At 43.4% G+C, this 24166-nt stretch overlaps 1 protein-coding gene across 2 annotated transcripts in view; it reads right to left on the minus strand.

Moving 5' to 3' along the window:
- The window catches only part of SAMD12 (sterile alpha motif domain containing 12), a 344026-nt gene that overhangs the window by 71713 nt on the left and 248147 nt on the right, over positions 1-24166 (minus strand). The window contains exon 5 of one of the 2 annotated variants that reach the window (XM_036031374.1): positions 19932-20317. The exons of the other annotated variant lie outside the window; for it this stretch is intronic. Coding sequence (XP_035887267.1) covers positions 20310-20317 — 8 coding nt within the window. The 3' untranslated portion in view covers positions 19932-20309. Of the gene's footprint in view, positions 1-19931; positions 20318-24166 lie in introns of those variants that run through there. 2 annotated transcript variants of the gene reach the window in all.

Below are 24166 nucleotides of genomic sequence, written 5' to 3' on the forward strand. Positions count from 1 at the left end.
AGAACACATCCCTGGGAAACGGTGCTGAGCATCACGCAAGTGGGAACAGTCCCGGAAGTAGGGACAATTGTCCCTGAGAGGTCACATCAGTGAAGGGAAATAAATAAGGCCTGGATCCATGATACTAGGAATGGTTGTGATGTGCCAACACTTTCCTGGAACTCTGTGTAAGCGATTTCATTTCTTAGCAACAATTCATCATAGTTAACATTTATTTAGGACTTCCTAAATTCCAGGCTGATACTGTTTTGTTCAGTTCTCAGCCCCATGGCGTGGGGCCGGTAATACCTTTTTTTGCCTTACCGATGAGAAAGTACCTGAGGGGAGTTAAGGGATTTGCAAATGACCACGTGAGCATGTAGGTTTGAGTGCTGCATGACACGCACCTATAGTTCTAAGAGAAAGCACAGTTGTAGAAGGGTGTGAAGGAAAATAAAATTGATTACAGACCAAGCAGCACAAAAAACGGTAGTCAAATGACTATTTTGGGAGGTTTCTTGCACATGACGTTTGCAGTTTTCAAAACGGATGCCTTTGATGGGGAAACAGGGCAAAACACCAAGGAAGAATGTGTATTCCATCCCACAGTCATAACAATTTTTTGTTTTGTTTTACACACTGAAATATCATAGGGCCATACAAAATGTAGAGTCTAACTAATTACAATAACAATAATAGCCATGAATCTATTAACAGCTTAAGATACTAAAAATTATACACAAGGCCACCCTTGCTCTCCTCCTCCCTGCTCCCCTCAGATATTAACAAGACTCTGAATTTCGTGTTAATCATTTCCTTATTTCTCTTTACGGTTTACACATATGTGTTTTTTTAAAATATGGATTAAAATTTTCCTCTGATGAACTTTATGTCAATTTCATATAAGTGGACTGAGAATCTATGTTTGTTCTTCCGTGATGAGCGTTTTGGTCAACACGGTTCACCCATGGGGCACACACCCATTCGGCCCTTTGGCTTTCCTGCTGTAGACAAGGCTGTTACATGAAGATGTCACAGTTAGTTTGCCCAGGCTGCGTCAAAGGATCATCGGGACTTTCCAGGTTTCTGCTGTTAAAATGAAAGCTGCAGTGGATATTCCGGTTCATGTGTCCTCGTACATGAGTTATTCTCTAGGTGACATTTCTCTAGAACTCCACACACTGTGGAGAATAGAAGGGTGAGCCAGCATCCTCATATTGTTCCTGATTTCCAAGGGGCTTTAAAAACATTTCACCATTGAATATGATGTTGACCGTAAGCTTTTTGTAGATAAACTTTATCAGGATTAAAAAAGCCCCATGTTATTCCTAGTTTGCCAAGAATTTTTATCACAAACAGTTGTAGAGTTTTATTGAATGATTTTTTTGGATATGTATTAAGACAACATGCTGTTTCCTCCTCTAGGCAGTTGATGTGAGGAAATATATTAAATACTAATGGACTAAACTTGCTTCTAGAAATAAACCCAAATTAATGGTACAGTATATAATTTTAAAATCCACGACTTAATTTGGCTTGCAAATGTTCTTTGTACATGTTGATGTTCTAAATATTTGAATGGTGTGTAATTTTATTTCCTTATACTGTGTGTCAAGTTTCGGATCCAAGGGTAACATTGGCCTTGTAGAAAAAATTTGGGAATATTCCCTCCTTTTTTATTGTCTAAAAGACTATGTATTTTGGAACTGAATATTTGGCGTAACTCACATGTCCAACATTCTGGTCTTGTGTTTTCCAGGAGAAATGAAGTTAATTACTCATTTAATTTTTTTTCATGGTTAGGGGACAATTTATCTTTTCTCTTCTAAATATTATAGAAAGTTTATATTTAATATAAATTATTAAAACTACATTACATTATTTAAAAATAAATGTATTCTTAGAATAGCCATTTCACCCACATTTTCAAATTTATCTGCATACCTTTATATTTTTGCCTTATTATCTGATTAACTTCTTGTGCATTTATGTCCCTTAAAGTTGCATATTTGTTTGTGCAATTTCATTTTTTGTTGTCAATCCTATCCTAATGTTGTGATCCTAAAGGATTCATTATTCCTTTCACAGAATGAACTTTTGATATTTGTGAACCTCTCTATTTTGGTTTTCCATTTTATTAGTATTTTTTAATCATAATTTTTTCCCACTATCTGTAGGTTTACTCTGCTGCTCTTTTTCTGAATTCTTCAGTTAATGATTTACTCACTACATTTGTTCCAAGTTTCAAACATTTATTAATCAGTGTAAACCCCAACAGAATACACCAACATGATTACATGCATGTGGAGGGGAAGTACTTCCCGGTTAAGTGGAAAACTGTGCGGAGGACTTCTGCAAGAACTGTGTTCTAAGCAGCTTCACAGTGAGACATGTCACTGAGAACTCTTCCTTCAGCATGCTGTAATCTACATCCACTAAGGAGAACGCACATGGCTCACTGGGACCCGATTGTTCCGGGGTTCCGTGGTACTCTTTCTGTCCCAGCAGACATCCGGACTGAGCAATGCCAGGCACGTTACATACAGCACTGCCCCAGTCTCCCCAGCGCCAATAAATACAAAGAGGGGCATCAGGTGTGGGGGCTTCCTGGCCGGACTGAGAATCCGAGGGAGCGCGGCTGAGGCAAAGGGCCCGGGAGCAAAGAGAGAGAAAACTGCACAGCCTGGGAGCAGGGAATGCCCTGCGGATGAGCGGATGTCCTCGTTTTTTTCCTAATATGAGCATCCGAGGCTATACATTTCTCTTCAAGTATTACTTTAACTTCATCTCATATATTTTGTTAAGTAGTACTTACACTGTCATTTAATTTCCATCATTTCCATTATTTTTTATTCTCTGACCCATAGGTTATTTAAAAGTGGATTTTTAAATGTCCATATGCATGCATTTATCTTTCTGTTAACTGGTTTGTTTATATTCTGTACAATAAAATGCATTTTTTAACATTTGTTGTGACTTGCTTTATGCCCTAGAATATGATTAGTGCTTATAAATTTTCTGTGTCTCCTTCAAAGGAATTTCTACTCTCCAAGCATTGCAACAGTGTTCTACACATACCCTTGAAGTCAAGTTTATTCATGGTGTTGTTCCAGTTTTCTATGTTTTACTGAAAACCATAAGTAAAAATTTCCTGCTGTGATGTGAAGGTGTATATTTCTCATTGTAATTCTGTTCATTTGTTCCTATATCTGAAGCTATACTGTTCATTACCTATAAATTTGACATTATCACAATTTCCTGAGGCATGTTAACTCTTAAGAAAATTCAGCATGCCTCTTTATCTCTGGCATTTTATTTTTTGTCTTTAATTTTATTTTTGCTTAACGTTATCATTATATTAATGAAGACTTTCTTTAGGTTCACGTTTGCCTAGAATACCTTTTTCTAATCTTTACTTTCAACCATTTGGTGTCTCTTATAAACAAAATATAGATGGATTTTGTCTGATGGGGTGTGTGTGTGTGTTAATCTAGTTTGACAATATTTGTCTTTTAGCAGGGAAGGGTAATACAATTGCATTGATATTGGTTACTGAAATATCTGGATTCATTTCTACAATTTTACTTGGCAGTATCTCTTCTACTTTTTCTGCATTTCTTCTATTACTGCCTTTCTTTCTTGACTTCTTAAGATATTTTTTTAAACTTTTCTCTGTGTTTTTTTTTTCTTTTACAAGCTTAGAAATTATAGATGTGTGAACCCTTTATCATTTGGACCCAGGAAAAGCCAGTCTTTCGTGGTGTGGCCCTTCCCCCCTAATTCACATACTAGAACATCACCCTTTGGATTTTTGTGAAGGACGTCTGAGTCGCCCTCCCATCCTGCTCAGGGTCCAGGTTTTCATTCCTGATGCTGTGCACAGCTCTGAAACCTAGACCGCAAGACTCCAGCTCCAGGATTTGCTTACCCCTGCAAAGTAGAGCTTTCTGGATGCCTTTTGACTTCGCTCTCTTTTATATTCCTCTATTATCTATCTATCTATCACCTATTCATTATCTAGCATGTTTAAGTGCAAACTGGGAGGGTTTTCGCTGAACATCTGGCCATTCATTGTGCTGGAAGGGGAAGACCATGCTTTGGTTCTGGTGCAATCATTTCCTTATGTGGTTTTGACAGCTTTATGCAAACCTGGGACAAAGTGGAAAAGTAATATATTTGATTTGTACGTCTCCTGCAGAACTCGGCTCCCAGGTGATATTTTTTAGGGATCAAGAAAAAGAAAGGAATTAACCCTAATAAAATGTTTTGCTTCCACTATGTATATTATTTTCATATATTCACTTTATTCAATCCTTGTAACAACTCCATAGGATAGTTATTACTACCCTTCTTTTATAGATGAGGTATCTGGGACCACCCTTTGAGGTGTTCAAATGACTGAACTGCGATTCAAACTCTTGCCTGTCTAATTCCACAGCCCACGCCCTTGATCCCCGATCACGCTGCCTTTCCTGAAATAGAGAGCTCTGAGGGATTCTTTTCAGAGCCGGTAGGAACAATCCCAGTTAGTCTTTCACTGGTAATTTTCATAGCGAACAATGCAGCTATTTACCCAGCATTGGTTAGAATGCTGCTAATTGCTAGCATTCACTCTGTTGGCAAACATGGTATTTATCGACTCCAGAGAGAGTCCAGACTGTGGGAAAACATACACAAGTGCGTTCAAAGCAAACCTTTGTTTGGGTCCTAGTGTCGGGCCATTTTTTTTTAATTGCCACTTTTACTTTTGACCAAATCATCTCATATTTAAGACCCTATAAACCGTTGAGAGGAATGAAGCCTTTCAGAAAAATCTCCTGATGTCAGTTCATATTCAAAATGTTATAAAATAATGGATCTGTTCATACAAGACCCTAGGGAGCCCTGCAATCCGAGCCTAAACGGTTACTAATGGCCACCTTGCCGAGTCTGATGGGTGACCCGAGAGTGCCACAGGTAAGCCCATCTTATTTTAACGCTGCGCTTTATCGCTGCGGACCTTACCACAGGCAAAGGGTTGAGGAAAAGGCTGTCTCTCTCTCTCTGTGACTTTCCACATTCCCCCTTTCCCTGGCTGAACTTGAACGTCTGAAACTGGTCCAGATAAGCACCAGCATCTGGACAGCCTACAGAACAAACCACAAAGAGGGCAACTGGGCCACTTTCACTGGTCATTGGCTGCCTCACCGTTGGAACATAACCATTGCTGCTCAAAACCAGCCTGGAAGCGGTGTACCCAGAGACAGTTCACTCTGAAGCCATATGGGAAGGGGTTAGAGTTTGGATCAATGTAATTTAGAGGTCAGTGATCACGAATGCAAAACCAAGTCAGGCAAGTTTTCTATTTCGAGGCTTCACACAGGATCAAAGGGCCCAGCATGTCAGTATAAAGGGAAGGGAAGGAAAGGGAAGGTGTATTGTTTCCATTATACGTATCCACGTGTGTTTGCAAAGTGGCTCACAAGACGCTGTCACTCCCCAGGTTACTAAAGGCTGCTCCAAATCCTTCTTTGGGCAAAGCTTGCCCCAAAATATACGTGAGAGAAAAAAAAGTATTAGCATGCTCTCCCAGTGCGTGTCTCTAGCTCTGTTGTGAAAATGAAATGGGTGTGTTTACATAATCTGGGAATTCAGGGAAAAAATTATGCAATTCTGTGTAATTTTCCCCAAAGAGCTGAAATTGAACAAAAATCAACTGCACATCTGGGCCTGAGGCTGCTTTAGCCTCTGATGCAAAAATGAAGATGAATTTCAAGTGATCAAAAAGCTCAAAAGTGCTCACGCCTGACAATTTTTTCCCTCCTTGGAATGAAAAGCATAACAACCGTTTTTCCAAAATATAAATTACAATCAGCTGGTGTTAGTTTTATTATCGTTAAGTCCTTCCACTGACCAGACCACTTGTCTTCTATTACTGATTGAATACACACACAAAAAGAAAAATATCCTAACATCTTCCCATGTTTTTAACTGGACTGGAAATCTAGATTAAACTGGGGTGCACCCTTGTGTATTTCAGTATTTTGTAATAAATATGCATTACCATCCTCTTATTCACGCTTGTGATCAACATTAATGGGAGACACTTACATGAGAAGTGATACAAACACTGTGCCCTTTTAAACTTGATTTTAATCGCCTATTTCTGGTCTACATTTGAATTACACTTTGAACTGTAATAAAGGCTGTAGCTGTCAGACACCGGAGTGAAATGGTTAATTCTCCCACCATTTCCTTGTTGTGACAGTGTGGGGTGCACAGTCAGTACTTTATAGACACAAGAGGGAATACGTAGAAAAGTCGATTTTAACATTGTAATCTGGACATGCAAATGCGATGCACCACCTGAGTCCCAGGCAGCACAAATCCTACTCCCTGTGAGTTTGAGATTTGTTTCTTTGGGAGCAGCTAAGGGGAGATGAACTGCTTGGCCCATGGGACTGACTTTCCCCAAAGGGGTGAGTGTTTAAGCAGACAACTTGAACACAGACACAACACAGACACACAGACACATGTGATTTGCCTTGGTGAATTCTTGTATGTAAATAATTCCCTTCTAAACGATGCTACTGAGGCTCAGAATTGACCCTTGCACGTTCTCTTCACTTGCACACGAGACTGGACCACTTGGCTGTTTTAGTGGTGGGGTGGTGGGGGAGCACAGTACATGCCTGTAGTGTTTGTCCTATTACAAGTAACCACACAAACCACACAAAATCAATACACATAACATTTTCTTTAGCTGAACAAGGAATTCCAAAAGAAAGTCCCTGTGTAAATGATAGCACAATGTCTTCATTCTTAGTCAAAGTATATTTCTTAGCCCAGTTTTTACAGTGTTTCAACCAATGCAAAGCTCCCCCTTGGTGCCATCTTGTAGCCAAAAAACTCAGAGGAGCACCATCCCTCAAGGCACATTGAGCTCATCTCCAATCTGCCACGTTGCCCACTCTGTGCTGCAAGGGCAGGGATAAACTTGAGTTTGAGATAGAATCAAGGACAAAATCGTCATCACTGACACCTCCTGGGTGAGTTATAGCTCTCAATAGAAATGTGGCAAAGTTGGCCTGGATGCTGCTGATAGTATTTAACGACCTGGAGGGGGCTACGACACTGGACTATCAAGCTTAAGAGAAAGACAGATTGTAGGTCTGCTATCAAAAGCAAGCCCCACGCACCAGCAAAAGGGAAAGACAAGACTCAGGCATTCATCAGAAGTGAGAAGGAACCAGTTTGGGCCAAGCTTCCAGGGAACACACAGAAATGGTGACAGGAGGCTCTTTTCTCATTAGGCAACTGCTCCTCACCTCAGCAACAGTACTATATATGTGTCGTGCCCCGAGCACTGTGGGGTGGGGAGGTTCTCTAGAAATAACAGTTCTTAATAACTACAGGCTGTGTTAGACACCTGCACGGGGGCAGGGATCTCCATTCTTTCCGTTCAAGTGGCAGAGGTGTATGGTCTGGGTCCCAAGCAGAAACTGCAGGGTTTCCCTCCTCTGTCCTGTGTCAATGGCCACATCCTCATCATAGTCTTAGCAGTACCTTATGTTGCCATGAATATCTTATATGGTTAAAACTCATTCACTTGTTTCACTTGTTACCTAAATTCAAGTTCAGAGATAGTGGTGTTCGTGGGACAAATACCATGATTTCTCTTTACCAAATATGGAAACTGAGGCACAGATTTCTCCTAAGGTCAAAGGATTGGGCTATTCTAGAATTGAAAGGGTCCTAAGAGAACTCATGTTGGCCTCTGTTTAACAAACAGATGCAGAAACAGAGGGTGAGAAAGATTCCATGGTGAGTTAGTAAGAAAGAATGGATTCCATGAAGACTCGGAATCCAGTGCCCGTTAGACATGCAGCATCACGTGTGTCTAGAGAGGAGGGCCCCTTCCTTCAAGGGACTCCCTGTGAGCAGTGGCTGGGGCCCAGGGATGCAAAAACTCTGAGGCAGGGACCCTTTCTGTCTTGCTCACCATTTAATTGTCTATTCCAAGCACAGAACCCGCTGTGTGACAGGTTCGCAGTAATGCTAGGTGAATGACTGCATGACTTCTAATAGATACTAGGCATTTTTTAGGAATAGACTGCTGACATTTGGCATAAAATGACAGTCTCTAAGCCAGAAAGAAAAGAGGATATATCATCTACATGCCAGCTGTCTCTACTAATAATGTCATATATCTGGAATTTGCCTAGACACCTGACTTGGGTGGGGAGGGGTTCTGAATGAGGCCCCGAGACAAGCTGGTAGACTGCTGAGTGCGAGTAGCATCAGTCAAGGTAGCTTTAAATATAGACTCTCCACTGAGTAGGATTCCATAGCTGGCTGAGAACTCTTCTGGAATTTCTATACCAGTTTCTCTTCTATTCTCCCTAAAATTTGCTCATCATCCATTCTTCTACACTGAAGACTGTGGTCCTCACCAGGAGGTCATTTCAAACTAGAGTTGACCCCTGAACAATGCAGGGGTTTGGTGCACTGAACCCCACACATAGTCAAAAATCTGCAGCTAACTTTTAACTCCTCTCAAACTTAATAACAAACAGGCTACTGTTGACTGAAAACTTTATCAATAACCTAATCAGTCAATTAATGCTATTTTGCACATTGTATGTATTACATATTGTATTCTTATAATAAAGTAAGCTAAAGAAAAGAAAATGTTATTAGGAAAATCATAAAAATACATTTGCAATATTTACTAAAAAATCTGGACTTCCGGTCAAGAGGGAGGTATAGGTAGACACCCTTTGCCTCCTTGTGCAGCTACAGAAAGGAATTACAACTAAATCTTAAAACAAATAACAGCCAAAACTTTCACAAAATTGAACTGTATGGAAGTCTGACAACCAAGGATTTCAGGAAGCCACATTCATCCAGGTGGGTGGGTGGGACAGAGACGCAGAGATGGGGCGGAGAGGTGGAGAGGTGCAGTGTGGTGCAGAGAGGTGGTGGCAGCAGTGGAATGGGCACAGGCAGTCCCACGTTCATGTGGGTGGATAAAAATCAGGAGGGATGGCTTGGGAGCGAGTGATCCCAGCCCTAGGCCAGACCGTATAACCCAGGGGTCCGGAGCTGGGAAGATAAATCCTCGTAACTTCTAGCTGTAAAAACCAGAGGGGGTTTGGGTGGCAGAGGAAACTGCTGGGTTTTCAGGAAACTCCACTTAAAGAGCCCAGACAGTCTTAAAACATACGCAAACCCACCCACTCTGAGATTCAACCCCAAGGCAACAGCTGGAAGGTGCCAATCACATACAGCGGGTGGGTGAAGTCACTGGAAACAGGGTGACTGCCAGGCAAAGGCCCAGGAGCCAGGCAGTGGCATAGTCCCCTCTTCAAGCTCTCCCTCCACACAGGGCTACAAAGTGGTAAGCAAACTACCCCACCCTAGCAATTACCTCAGGCTCTGCCCCACACAATTTACAGGTGCCTTTTACAGAAAGTCAAAGCAGCTCTACCTAATACACAGAAACAAACACAGGGAGGCTGCCAGATTGAGAAGACAAAGAAATATGGGCCAAAGAACAGAACAGAACAAAACCCCTAAAAAAGAACTAAATGAAATGGAGATAGCCAACCTATCAGATGCAGAGTTCGAAACACTGGTGATCAGGATGCTCAAAGAACTCACTGAGTATGGCAGCAGCATAAAGGAAGAAATGAAGGCTATGATAAGTGAAATGAAGAAAAATCTACAGGGAACCAACAGTGAAGGGAAGGAAGCCAGGATTCAAACCAATGATTTGGAACAGAAGGAAAAAATAAACATTCAACAAGAATAGAAAGAAGAAACAAGAATTCAAAAAATAAATGAGGATAGTATAAGAAGACTCTGGGACATCTCCAAATATGCCAATATCTGAATCATAGGGATGCCAGAAGGAAAAGAGGAAGAGCAAGACATTGAAAAAGTATTTGAAGAAATAATGAAAGAAAACTTCCCTAATTTGGTGAAGGAAATAGACATGGAAGTCTAGGAAGCACAGAGTCCCAAACAAATTGCACCTAAAGAGGCCCACACCAAGACACATCATAATTAAAATACAAAAGGTAAAAGATAAGAGAGAATTTTAAAAGCAGCAAGAGAAAAGCAGAGAGTTACCCACACAGGAGTACCCATAAGGCTGTCAGCTGATTCCCAAAAGAAACTTTGTAGGCAAAAAGGGACTGGCCAAAGGTATTCAGAGTGATGAACAGCAAGGACCTATAACCTAGATTACTCTACTGAGCAAAACTATCATTTAGAATGGGAGGGCAGATAAAGTGCTTCCCAGACAAGGTAAAGCTAAAGGAGTTCATCATCACCAAGTCATTATTACATGAAATGTTAAAGGCACTTATTTAAGAAAAAGAAGAAGATCAAAACTATGAACAATAAAAAGGCAACACATTCACAACTATCAACAACTAAATCTAAAAAACCAAAAACCAAACAAACTAAGCAAACAACCAGACAGGAACAGAATCATAGGTATGGAGATCATTCGGAGGGTAATCAGCTGGGAGGGGGAAAGAGAAGAATGGGGGAGAAGGTGCAGGGATTAAGAAGCATAATTGATAGGTGCAAAATAGATGGGGGGAGGTTAAGAATAATACAGGAAACGGAGAAGTCAAAGAACTTATATACACGACCCATGGACATGAACTAAGGGGGGATTGCTGGAGGGATGGGGGTGTACCAGGCAGAGGTGGGCAAAGGGAAATAATTGGGACAGCTACAATAACATAATCAATAAAATATACTTCAAAAAATCTGTGTCTAAGTAGATGCATGCAGTCCAAACCCATGTTGTTCAGGCTGAACTGCGTATCTCATCTCCCACTCTCTAGGTATAGAAAGCCTCTGTTACATACAGGAGCTGTGGCCTTCTTTTGGGAGCTTTTGGCAGAAGTGAGGTCAATGCCACTGAAGAAAGCCATTAATGATGTTGGTTTCAAGGCAAGGGATTTGGAGGAGGGAGTAAGCCACTGAACACAGCTTCTCAGGGTCTTTCACTTCTTTCTGACCATCATGAGCATGTGGCATAAGGAAACATAATTATTTCTTTTCTTTTTTTTCAAAGAAGAACTCAAGTCTGGATCAGCTATATCCTAGCTCAGGGCCAAACATCTGGGAGGAACCTGAACTTGGGTCTTCCCTCTCGTTTTTCCCACTGTCCTCAGGACAGGAGGTCCACAGCAGGTAAAGGCTCTTTCTTCCTTTGACATCTCCTGTGGGAAACTTCTGTGTAAACCCAACCCGCCAGGCTCCTGCAATTTATTTCTCTTGCTTTTCAAACAGACAATATTCTTCTCTAAGCTTGCACAAATTGTCAAAGTTGAAATTCCAATTAACTGTGGCCGTAAGCGCTGTAACTATAGGGGGCATTTTTATTCTTTCTGAAGTAAAGAATAATAACATCTGAAACATCAAGTTTCAAACATTATCGGACTTTGCTGAAACTGAACAGGAATCAGCATTAGGATGCTTCAGTCCACGCCACCCAGACTGGAAATGTGGGGAACGGGGGCAGGTTTTCAAAGCAAACATGACTATTTTTAGCATGCCGCATCTTTTCAGTAGCTGTGGTTCCCTGCAATATTTTCTTTTTATTTTTACACTAGCCAAATATACATATTTAATTTCTGTTCCCTTTAAGCATATCATTTAAGGCTAAATTAGGCATCGGGAAGAAGGAGCTGGACCACCACTCTCATGGACTAAATACACAAGCAATGCAAGCTCAGTGAGCCCAGACACAACACAAATAAAATTTAGCTCTACGTGCGGTTGCGCGCGGGATTTCACTTTCTCGCGGTAGCTGGCCAGGGCTCACAGAGAAAAGCACACAGCACTCCTTTTCTGGCTCTTCACCTTTACAGAAAATACTGCCTCTTGGTAAAAACAAGAGGCTGCTTTCCAGACACCTTTAGATCTTCTCCCTGATGTGTTAACGGCACCGTTTGGGACTTCAATCAACAAATATGGTTTAAGCTCTTGCCATGAGGTCACGACCACAGCAGGCACACAAGGGATCTAAAATTCAAAGCAGGAGATGCTCATTCTTCAGACACTTATGGGACAGTTTTGGAACGGTGGGCCCACAGCCCCAGTGTTCTATTTCCTGCTGCTAAACCAGTGAGAGATGCTGCTAATCCACCACAGCAGCCTTCTCTTATTCTCTGTAAGCGGCTGTGAGCTCTTCCACCAGTCAGCCATAGCCAGTCCAAACCGGCACAGAAGATGAAGCCCATTGACCACACCTGAACCAAGGTGTGAGACAAGGGAAAAGACAAGAGCAAACAATGACTGAGCGCTAAAACTCTGGGGAAGGGAGGTGCAACTTCAACTCCAGTGACGAGTCTTCTCTAAAGAGGAAGGGTTGCCACTGGGCCTTGCTCATGTGGCCAGGAAAGGAAGAGATGGAGGAAAACAGAACGAGCAGACTCCAAAGAGCAGATGAATGGATAAAGGAGATGCATATTGAGTAGGGGCTGGACAATAGGGTTCTATTCTCATTATCTGGCAGTGTTATTTAGAAACTTCCCCTATTATGGCATGCTCCCATTGATAAGTTCTACCCATGCAAACACAGTGGTTTCTGGTCTGCAGATGCCTGCTGGCACCCCAAAGTGAAGTGTATCATACTCTGGAAGGCGTGTGAGTGAGCTCATTATCAAAGAACAAAGATGACTCTGAGTCATGCATTTTGTGTCAATAAAATTCGTAAAGTAAAGGTAACTAAAATACTGCCAAATATTCCATCCACCGAGCTCATTAAATGCAGCCTTTCTGAAGATACTCCTCTGGATTCATTCTGGGCAATACTGATGGCTGGTTTTTGCTCCTCTTTATGAGAAATGAAGGAAGCTCCAGGTTTCTTGTACTTCTTGAAAACTGATGAAAGAAGAAACAACCTGTCTTTGACAATTTGGGTGTGTACCTGGCTTGCGGCAGAACTGGCTAGGATGACCTCAGAGCTTCCCTTCAAGCAATATGATTCTGTGAGTTTTTATACTGAATTGGACAAGAATCAGCCTACCCTGTTTTGAACGACTGCATAATTAGATTGACGAGTGAGTTATTCTGATTGCCTGATCTTTATCCATAAAGAGTGTGAAATGGTCCCTCTTATTCTTTCTATCTAGACAAAAATGAAGCAGCAAGACTGGAAATGATGGTGTAAAATTCATTAGACTCTCCTGAAATTGCCAGAGGTGACACATACCTACCCAGCATCATTGTTCTCTGGAAAATAGGCTTTGGGGAATGTTGGAGAAGTATTGGATAAAAATTCATCTGTTGCTGAAAACGACATGATCTCAGGCAGATTAATGACCTGGCCAAAGTTCCTTCTGATTCCCATGTGGGTGCAATAGTGTGTGTTATGGGTGCCATGTCCTTTGACATTCAGGCCGGCGCCTTCTGATTTCTGGTTCAATGTCTCTGCTGTTAGCTGTTTCTTCATGAAGGTCACGAGAAAGAGCCTGGAATATTGGTTGCAGGACCGTTACTTCTGGACCAGATCTGTCTAATCTGAGTGGTTTGTAAATCCGTTTTGCCCAAATTACACAGCAGGCACCCATGAGTCTTTTTTTTTTAAGAAAAGGTTTTATTTATTTATTTATTTTTAGAGAGAGGGGCAGGGAGGGAGAGAGGTCAGGAAACACTGATGTGTGAGAGAAACATCCATTGGTTGCCTCTCACAAGCTCCCAACCAGAAACCTGGCCCACACCTTAGGCATGGGCCCCAACGTAGAATCAAACTGGCAATATTTTGGTTTGTGGGATGGCGCCCCACCCACTGAGCCACACCAGTCAGGGCAGGTGCTCATGAGTCTTGAATCGACTTTCCATCAGATATCTGATAGTCCCCGTGATATAGTGATCACACAAACTGGGGAGGATGCAGGGATTTCTTTTCTAAGGAGTAGGGAAGAAGAAAAAGCCCAATAATCCATTTGGCAGCTTGAAGGTTTGCTGTATTCAATAAACTATGATGAATGTTGCCATTAAAAAATAAGGAACTCATTATATTTTCTTAGGTCACTGTGGCATCAACAGACTTCCCGAAAAACATTTCCCCATTTTACAACCATCCCTCCGAAAAGAGCTAGTAATTTGAATGGCACACCTGAAAACTGCCCCGCCACCGAGACTGTGGCATAGTGGAAATGGACAGGCTTTGGAGACAACAGGACTTAGTTTCAACACCAGATCAACCCACTTCCATGTGAGAGTAGGTAACTTTTTAGGTTGTTTAGCCTTGGCTTTCTAGACTATCAGCTGGGAATGATAATTTACCAATTTCACGGAGGTATTGTGGAGATGGGATGGGACCAAGTCCAGTATCTGACACAGGATGGGTGGACAATGACTGGTAGCCAATCCTATGAGAACCCTTGTTGGGTACTTGGAGAAAGGCATGGCCTGGCTGGTTGTATCACTGAGTTTGTGGCTAAGGTTAAGCCTGCATCAGAAAGCTGAGCTGGGCTTCTCTTTCGGAGATGCTGTGCATTTTTTTGTCTTCTGGGGGCCTGTTCATTTCTGAATGGGGTTTGTTTCCTGTTACTCATCAATCCCTCTTGCCTCCTTCTGAAATGCATCCAACCTTCTTTTTCTTTTCAGTATCTTTAAGAAACATAAAAAAGGCTAACACTACCACTCCCTTCGCCTATTTAGATGAGAACATTTTCTTCCATTACCCCGAAGGCAATGTGTCATTAGCTGGCAGGGTTCTCCTGTTCTTTTTAACTGGAAATTAGCTGGGGTGCTTGGTGGGACCAGGAAGCTGTGAGTATGAATGGGATGGATCCGAGGCAAAGGGATAGGTATCTGAGAATCAGCTGCATTTGCAGCCCTTGATGAACAACACCTGTGCACCAGCTCAATTGGGTGCATCTGCTGAGAATGGTAAGGGAGGTGGGGAGAGGTCACTTTAAGGATTCATCGTCTAAATACCCGTCATAGCATCTACATTTAGAAGCAAAATTTGGTTTCTCTGCTGGGTATTCCATCTGGAATCCTCAGTATGCAGCCACCAGACTGGAACATAACCAGGAAGGTGGTCTGTTCTCATGTACCTGAAAGAACTCACTCAAGCCCTTGCTCCAGCACTTACTATTACCATGAGGCTATGGCTTTTTTTTTTCTCAGCTGAGTACGGAATTGTTTTAAGAATTAGTGAAGATAACATGTGTGAAGCACCCTGTGCCTGGAATATAAGAAACGATCAGCACGGTCAGTACCTGCAACCAAGAAACTAAGGAAGAATGTTCTCTAAGTCAACAACAAAATGAAAAATGACAAGTGAGAGCAAAGAGCTAAGGATAACGGAGGGAAATCATTGATAGATGAAAAGAGTTGGGGTAGTCTGGGAGTTAGAGAGAAACCCTGAACTTGACATTCATCATCTCTGCCTCCTGACAGAAACACCTGGTGCCCAGTTTTCACTAACCTGTATGATGCATGATATTAATTTGTAACAAAGAATAAAGAAAGCGAGGACTAAAGGAAAGGGGTCACAAATGAAGCACAACTGTAGGGATTTTTCCTTATACTTTGATGTCTGGTTTTCTGTTACTGTTGTTTCTCTTTTGTTTGTTTTCTTCTTGTCCCAGGGAGATACTGGCAACACATGGACTCCCATGAAATGATGAATGGGTGGTCTTTTGAGAACTTGCTCGTCCATGGGAAAGCCCCTAATAAATCCATGGTCTGTACAGTCACACTTCCTACCCACACTTGCCCTGCCCTTGGCCCGCAAGGATAGGGAAACGGCAAACACAACTTCTGCTTTTCTGGACTATTTCAAAGAAATCCTGTGCTCCCGGCAGACACGAGCTTGCCGCGGAAGACAACAGCGTCACAAGACACGATGCACTGACTGTCCCGAAGACCGTGCTTGGGCCTCTGAGCAGGAGTCAATTTTCCTATCACAAAAATCACGGTGGGAAAGATGATATGCAAGAATAACAACAGCTACTAACTATGATGCTAGCTTCTGTACTAAAAAATTCTATAAACGTTACCTTTAAGCCCCCAAACAAGGCTGTAAGTTTGTATTATTGTCCCCATTTTGCAAGTGCAAACATTGACGCTTAGTAACATTAACTCAAACACCAAAGGCCACTTCTAGTTATGCTGGAATGAAGTTCAGGGTCACGTTTTGTGCCAGCACCCTGCACTGCTGTCTCTGACAACCATCAGAAAGTCTGAGCTTTTGAGAGTTGTGCAAATTCAGACTTTGACTGAGTTGGATCCTCTTCCCCAACATTTTCTTTTCCTTCTGGAACTGGAAGTTGCAACCACTGGGGAGCAGCGCTCTCAGGCAGTACTTGAGGGCCATCATAAACTACAATTAGTTTGTAATAATTAGCAAGAAACAAATGCTTCTTAAAGAAGCACCCATTTACTTAAAATGATTTTTAATTTTATAATGACTGGTATGTAATCATAGCAGAACAGAGCTATTTAGTTGGAAAAAATAGCTTCAAAGATGAGAGCGCATTTAGTGTTTATTTGCTCTGGGATTCTAATTACTTTGAAAACTACCAAAACTTCGTGTATGATTACTAACAGCATTCACTAGCAGCTTGGAGGGAAGCTGACCCAATCTTTCTTTTTTTCAGCTCCATTAATATGGGGGGAATAAATAATAAACGATAACCAGGGGCACGTATTCACTAGATCATTATTCCTTTCCTGCTCTGTTGCTAGTTTAGGTCCCCAGTGCTAGAAAAATAAAATAAAATAAAACCAAACGTGGCCTCCTGGTCATTTCTGAGACGAGACCAATGAAACGAGACCAGCGAGGGACGCTATGCAGGGGATCGTTTCTCTGTAATGTATTCGCAAAACCTTGCCGTTCAGTTTGGTTTCATTACATTTCCAACATGCGCGTGCATCCATCTGTCTTCTCTTCCCCCCATGGTTAAGATTCATGCACTTTATTAATCACCTCCCGACAGTCATCTCAGCAGTTTCGCTGAGCGGAGGAAACCAGTCAAACCCTGTCCGGCGTCTGGGCATGTCACATGGCACACACTCTGGATTCCTGGCAACTGGAATCACTCTTGCCAATGTGAGGTTTTTCCAGAGAGATCCATCGTAGGGCCATTGAACATACCACATCTGCCCCTGCTCTTCCCCTAGTTGAGAGGCTGGAGGACACCTGCTAGGTCCCGCAAATGTCCCCCTGAGGCCACCTCAGGAGGGGCTTCTCAGCAGCAAGCAGCTCAGAATAACAGGCAGTTAACTGTCATGTTTCCCGAATGTAACTGGAATGACCGGAGGGGCTGGGGTGGCATTCAGCGAGCCCACACCTCCCAAAGGTGTGCGATGAGCAGCAGTAACCTCCCATGCATTCACCGCGGGCTCCGGTGGTCCGAAAGTCAGGGTGTTGCCAGGTGTGATGGAGCGGTCGTTCACTACGGCTTCTTCACCTGCGGGAGAGCTCACCACATTCAGGGCTGCAGACCCTTCCTACGTGGCTGTCACAGATTCTGATTCTTGGTTACACTGGATTTCCTCAAATATCACTTTCCTGATGCCCACTCCAGTCTGCCCAAAGTCGTGAAAGGACACAGGCCAAAGCACACACAGCGCGGACTCAATTTCCAAATACTCTTTGGGTTCCTAACGGCGCGCCTGAGTCACTGACCAGCTTGCGTTGCGATCCAGAGAGCATAGAGTGGGATCCCAAATGTAGCTAAACTCAGAAAGAAGCAATCTTAACACAAATAAATAACAATTATTTATTTAAGAGAGGAGTCTTCTGTACTCTTCTAGGTCTTACCTGTTTCTATGACCCAACAGGTAAGGTTTGGGGGTGGCCCTTTTCACATAAGAAAGATTCCAGGACTTGCAAGCTCTTACAACAGATTGGCTAGGTAGAGATTATGGCCCTTAGAGGTGCATGAGATGAAAAATTTAAAAAATGACCGATTTGATATTGAGAAAATTTAAAGAGAAATCCAGAGAAGAAAATGGGTTACAACAGCACTATCTTTCAGATGCGGGTCTGCTCCAAAATCTTGGAATTCATAGTGCTCTAAATGGCTCAGTCTTACGAGTTTGTAAAGTGGCAGAGTGGGTCAGCGGAGAGAGTGCTGCACTGGAAATGGAGAGGCCTCGACTGCGGCCGGCAGTGTGTGCTGCCCTGTGCCATCTGGGCAGAGGCATTAAACCCGCCATTCAACAAGGGGGCGGGACTGAACAGGGGTCCCGGCCAGTCACCCTCGAAGGTGGCAGTGGGTCTCCGGGCACCGGCTTTGCTTCCAGTGAAATTCACCAAAAGGGGGAACACTGGTTATGTGGTGCTAATCCAGTACTGTCATGGGAGGATCCTGTTTTTACTTAGTGGGGAAATCAATTTAACTACTACTTCATATGTACTATTATCTTTCAAAAAGTAAAACTTATAGGGAAAAATCTGTTTTATAGGAGGACCTGGTGGTGGCCAGTGTAGAAATGGTTTTACAAAAATCCCTTCCAGCTCAGGGTTTCTGTTACTATAAACACACACACACACACACACACACACACACACACTAACGTTCTTCAATTCATTTCCAGTATCTTTTGATTTCAGCGTAGAACAGTTTTTATTCACTATACCCGTGGGTTCAAACTCCTTTCCCATTCAATTCTCTTTCTGCAGAGAGCATTTTATTTAACCAAACCTCACAATTTCCCTGGCTTACATACTCCTTGCTTCACTGCCCTAATTATTTTAATAAGCAGCTTAACTGAAATGCTGGCTTACATTCATATTTCAACTTAATTGTGTACAGTTCGCGATACCATGAAAACCTTGCGCGTCCTTCCTACTTGTGACAGTGTCGCCATGCGTCTGTTTGTTAGGGACACGAACAAATGAAGTCACTTCACTCTATTACTACACACACACCTTTACGTTCTAATTTCTTTTCTCTCTCTCTTTAAAACTTAACAATGCAAAGAGAAGTTCTCGACATTCTATCATTTCAGCCGTTTAGACGGAGGGAAAGGCAGTGCCCTCGCCCAGGCCTGCAGGATCCGGTGGATGAAAGGAGACACCCGCAGAATTCCCGAGTCGACCACGCAGCGCCCCCCTCCCCCAGCCCCCATCCCCAGTACCCATTCCTTTGCTCTTATCACTCAGCAAACAGTTTTCTCAAAGGGGGAGAAAACAGGAAGTGGAAAAGAGAATGACATGGAAAGCCACTTACTAATCACAGTCCCTGGGGAATGGAAAACAGAACTCCCCTCACGGTCTAATTATTCTTCGGTATTTTCAATGAGGCCAAATCAGGCGAGTTTCCAGTGTCTGGTTGATGTTTCAGAGGCTTGGATTCCATGTGTCCTTGGCTCTGAAAGGAAATATTTACTAACTTCCTGGAGCTTTTTTATTATCGTGTATTACCATTCAGTTCCCAGAAAAACCTTTGTCATTTTTCTAATGGTGAAGGAAAAAGCTAGAGAAACCTCAAGGGTCTACGTGAACTGCCATGCGTTGGGCTTGCTGGAAACCGCAGTAGGTGTGACTTCAGAATTTGGTATCAGGTCCACACGGAGCAGCTGACTCTTTGCTGACAACTCGTTAGGCACGCGGCAATGCATCCTAGGCATGTCCCTGCTTTAAGACGCAAAAGCGGATATACTGGTCTCTTTCCATCCGTGCTTCTGCATGTGGGTCTATAAAGGGGAAAAATGCTACAGGGTGCCACTCTAGAAACTGAGTTCTCTTGCCTACTATAAACTGCAGCATGCCTGAATGAGGGGATTTGGGCAAATCTAATAAAGCACATTCTGGAATCTTTGGATCAAAAGCAGTATTTACAGATTCACAGAAAATAAAACAGCAACAATACAATAACAGACACTTCTGTTCTGCACTGCTCTTAGGCCAGGCTAGACTTTAATCTAGGCTATTAAACACACACACACACACACACACACACAGAAGACAAGCCCTTGGAAATTGAGCATTATTTCATTTAATTTAGGCAGTGTTTGAAACTCAGAGACAGGAGCGGCATCTCCAAGGACACACAGGTGCTGACGGCAGAGGCAGCTGAGTGTTTTCCAGGGACCTACAGGATTACCCCGCCCCCTTTCCCTCCTTTGACTCGAGAGGCTGAAATTGAGACCCACAAGGTATTTAGACAAGGTGGAAGGGTGAGTTCGAAGTGTTCGGGCTATGGATTTATAGATGGTCAGCCCTGATGATTCATGATAATTGAAGGAATGATACTCGGACGGTTAGCTTCTTGTAGGCCAGAGAAATGTCAGTTCTGCTCGCCTCCATGGTGCCGCAGCCGGGCCGCACAATCAATGTTTGTGAATGAAAGGACAATCTATAAAACTGAAAACAAAATGCAGAAGTCAATTTATGATTGGGTAGGAAACACGCAGTTCTCCTCAGCAGATTTATACTGTATCTCCTTTAGGATTACCTCAGTGAGTTTGCATTAAAAACAAAAATACAACCCACAAAAAGAGCACTGGTGCAAACCAGAGCCAGACGAGTGCAGCTTGCAGCCAGCTGCACGTGTGAAATGCCAAACACCCCCAGTGCGCAGGTCGATCATAGGTCCCAACTGGTGATATATGCTGCCCCTGGGGTTCAGTGCGCATTCCTTCCACGGATCTCAGCTCCCTTTGCAGCCACCCTCTTGACACACTCAGGTTCTCAGCGATGAATGGGATGCGGCCGGAGAGAGGTGAAGGGCCACAGGATGCCAGGGGAGGAAGCAGGTGCCCCTCGCTGAGACTGCAGACACAAGCCAGCTCTGGCAAACCATCCTCAGCCTTGGTTTCGTAGGCATCGAAGGCCCATCTCCAAGCAGGGCGTAAACCCACAGCAAAGGAAGATCCAGTACAGCCTGCTCAGTTTAACAAAACCGGCCCTGCATTGCGGGGGTATCCTCATGTCCCAATCTAATGGTGGCTTGCTTTCATGTCAAACACACCTGCCTGCCAGGGTAGGTGGGGAGACGCCTGCTCAGCCATGAGGCGTGAGCTGCCACCTGGGGACGTGAGCAGAGCCTGCATGCATGTCAGAGAGAAAGCTGTTCCTTGCAGACTGACAGCCAGGAATGCCATTTTCTTGTTCAATGAGAGTGCAAATCTTTTCATTCCTACTCAAAGGCTCTGGAGCCCAGCTGTACGTTGTGACTCTCCCCTTAGCTGTGCGGGCTGAAAAGACTGACACAGGTTTAACAAAGGTGATCAACCTAGGAGCGCCCATGGCTGGTGAATGGAACACAAAGTTAATTGTTCCCTTAGCAGGAGAAGAGCTCCGCGGGCTTGCTTCACTGGGAGCTGGGCAGGCTGCAGGCGCCTGGAAGCTCGGCTGAAATTGCCTGCAGTGACACATCAGGAGGGCCTGTTTCGGAAAGGTTCCTTCCAATGCGACATTAGTAATTTATGAATAGACCAGTACACATGAGCGTATTTGTGAGAGGGACAGAGGGGTGGGAGAAACAGGAACTTAACTTCTTAATAAAAGCAGAAGAATGAAAAAGACAAAAAAAAAACCCCTTTGTGAGTAACATGTGGAGTATAAATATCATCTTGTATCTAACATCAATCAGAAGAAAAATCACGCAGGGTCACTCGACGAAAGGCGGTGCTTTCCCTTCTGATCTGCTCTCGGAGCATCTGGTTGGGTCTGAGTACATTCATCTGATTAAAGGGAGTTCTCGAGAGTGTTTGGGCTCATCCAGCTCATCGAGGCTGGGGAGCAGTCTCTTCTGTCTCCTGTATTGTCAGCAGGAGCATCAGCAAAGTCTGGAGTTCCAGCACAGCAGGAACTTCATCATGTAATTATGTGGGAGAGAAAGAGGGAGGGCCCAGCTTTAATTTGCAGTCCTGGCAATGACAAAAAAACCCCAAACTCTTTTTTTTTTCACTAGAAATTTGGGTAAGCAGGAAGGAAACTGACTTCTAGGTCAGATTTTGGCACATGGATTCGCTTAGATTTCTTCATCAGTTAGATACAGCATAACATGAAATAAGAGAACTGGACTCCTTGGCCCAGCAGAATCACAAGGTCAAATTATTCCTTTGTTGTTCGAGCAGCACATTATTGGTAAGAGGATTGTTTTTATTTTTGTGCATTCATTTAACCTCTATATTTATACACTTTTCTAATAGCTATCAGGAAAGTGCTATGATGCAAGTCAATATATATTGACTATATTCCTTATCATTCTAAATCTTAGAGATGCTTTGGAGCTCTGAAATAACCAATGTCCACTTATTGGAAAACAAAACCATGTTTGAATTATACAATTGAACCCCAAATATCAGTGAATAACAGAGTTGCATAATTCCACCTATGAAAGTATCAGATGCCAGAAACTCAGTTTGGTATTGTAAAGCCATAGCAATGTTTTTATGAAATGAAACTCTAAGTCAGAAAATATATGTAAAATTCTATCATACAACGGACTGCTTAGTATAATAATGATGATCACAGCTGCCATTTATGGTGCATTTACCAATCAGTTCACACTGGGATGGGCACTGAGGGGATTCATTGAAATATAAGATCAAGTTCTTGCTCTTAATGAACTCAACGTATAGGTAATGCAATGAAAGAAAGAGAAGAAGAAAACAACCATGGCTGAGCATTTCCTATGGGCCAGACGTTAAGGAAAGAGCTACGTGTATCTGTTTGATGCTCACGACAACCCCAGCGGGCAGGGGTTGCCAGGCTCAGGCTGCTGCTGGTAAGGGCCGGTGTGTCCCTCCCTCACCACCAGCCAAGAACAGCTCAGGCCTCCCCAGCTGCCTCTCCCAACTCTCCACATCTCTCTCTGCTTCCCAACCCACATTTTCCCTCCATTTCTCCAATACACAGGGCTCTTTTCTTTGTCTTTGGACTTGTGTTCAAAACGTTTCCGAGTAGGTCAAATTCAGCAAGACTAGTGGGGACAGGAAGGGGACATGGACATGTCGGCCGAGTCCAGAGAAAGGGTGTGGGTCAGATGCAGCAAAAGTAGCACCAGCGATACGGTTTAAGGAACAGAGATGTTCTGAATGGTTCTGGCCGCTCATGGCTGCGATGGGGGACGTGGGTCGCTCTGGGCCTGTGGACCTTTCTCTGCAGATGCCTAAGGGGAAGTTCTGCCCCAGGCTGGTTAGGCTCAAAAAGGCTGGGGTGACCTCACTGGCAGAACCAGGCAGGAGAAGAACAGAGGCAAGCAAGGCAGAGCTGTTCCGCAATGGACGTGGAGTAGGGGGAGAAGAGCCTTGGTCTCCTGCAACACGAAGCACAGGGTGTGCAGGCAGAGCCCTCTAGGGACTGAGAGAATACATGAGTCCAAGGAGAACAGCAGTTGGAAAAGTTCAGGTCAAAGCCCACCCCAGATGTGCTATGGTGAATCCGGGAAAGATCAGAAAGAGTGGCAAAAATCTCCTTGTGGCCTCCAGACCCCTATGGCGGTAGGACAAACCAATATAAACACAGTAAGTCCTCACTTAACAGTGTCAGTAGGTTCTTGGAGCTGTGGCAAAAATGATGTATAATGAAACTGATTTTACCGTAGGCTAATTGGTACAACCAAGTGTTAAGTTCCTACAGCATCTCATCAGCATTATAATGAAATGACATGGAACCAAAGGGTGTTTTTCAAGTATCTGCTGTGTATATCCTTTTGAACGGGAAGAGTGGATGTCAAATTGACTCAGTCTTCATTCAAATTTACACAATAACGGTTTCCTCAAAGCTGGTCATGATTCATCTCACGATCACGTACTGAAAGTCATGTGTATTGGGGTAAGTTGGGTAGTGCCCCTACCTCAGTGACTTCATATGACAAAGGCTCACTCCTCTTTCACATGACAGTTTTCCCGTGACAAAGGCAGCTTTCTTTCCTCCACGCACAGACTTGCAGATCTGGGTGCCTTCCATCTTGTGGGGCTGCCACCTTGCACATGCAGCCTCCACCGTGTCCAGGAAGGGGAGAGGGAGAGCAGAGAGCCTCGAGGGCAATTCTGAGGCCCGATTTGGAAGTGGTATATACCCATGGCCCTGCCGCAGACCCAGTGTTTGGCCCCAAGCGAACTCCAGGCACGGCTGGGAAATGCAGAGTTTCTGCGTGCTCAGAAGACGTGGGACAGCAATGGTTCTCAACACGTGATCCCAAAGCAACAGAATCTGAACCAACGGGGATCTTGTTAGAAAAGAAAATTCATAGGTTTTGCA

This window comes from Phyllostomus discolor, chromosome 7, assembly GCF_004126475.2.
Source record: "Phyllostomus discolor isolate MPI-MPIP mPhyDis1 chromosome 7, mPhyDis1.pri.v3, whole genome shotgun sequence".
NCBI lineage: Eukaryota > Metazoa > Chordata > Mammalia > Chiroptera > Phyllostomidae > Phyllostomus > Phyllostomus discolor.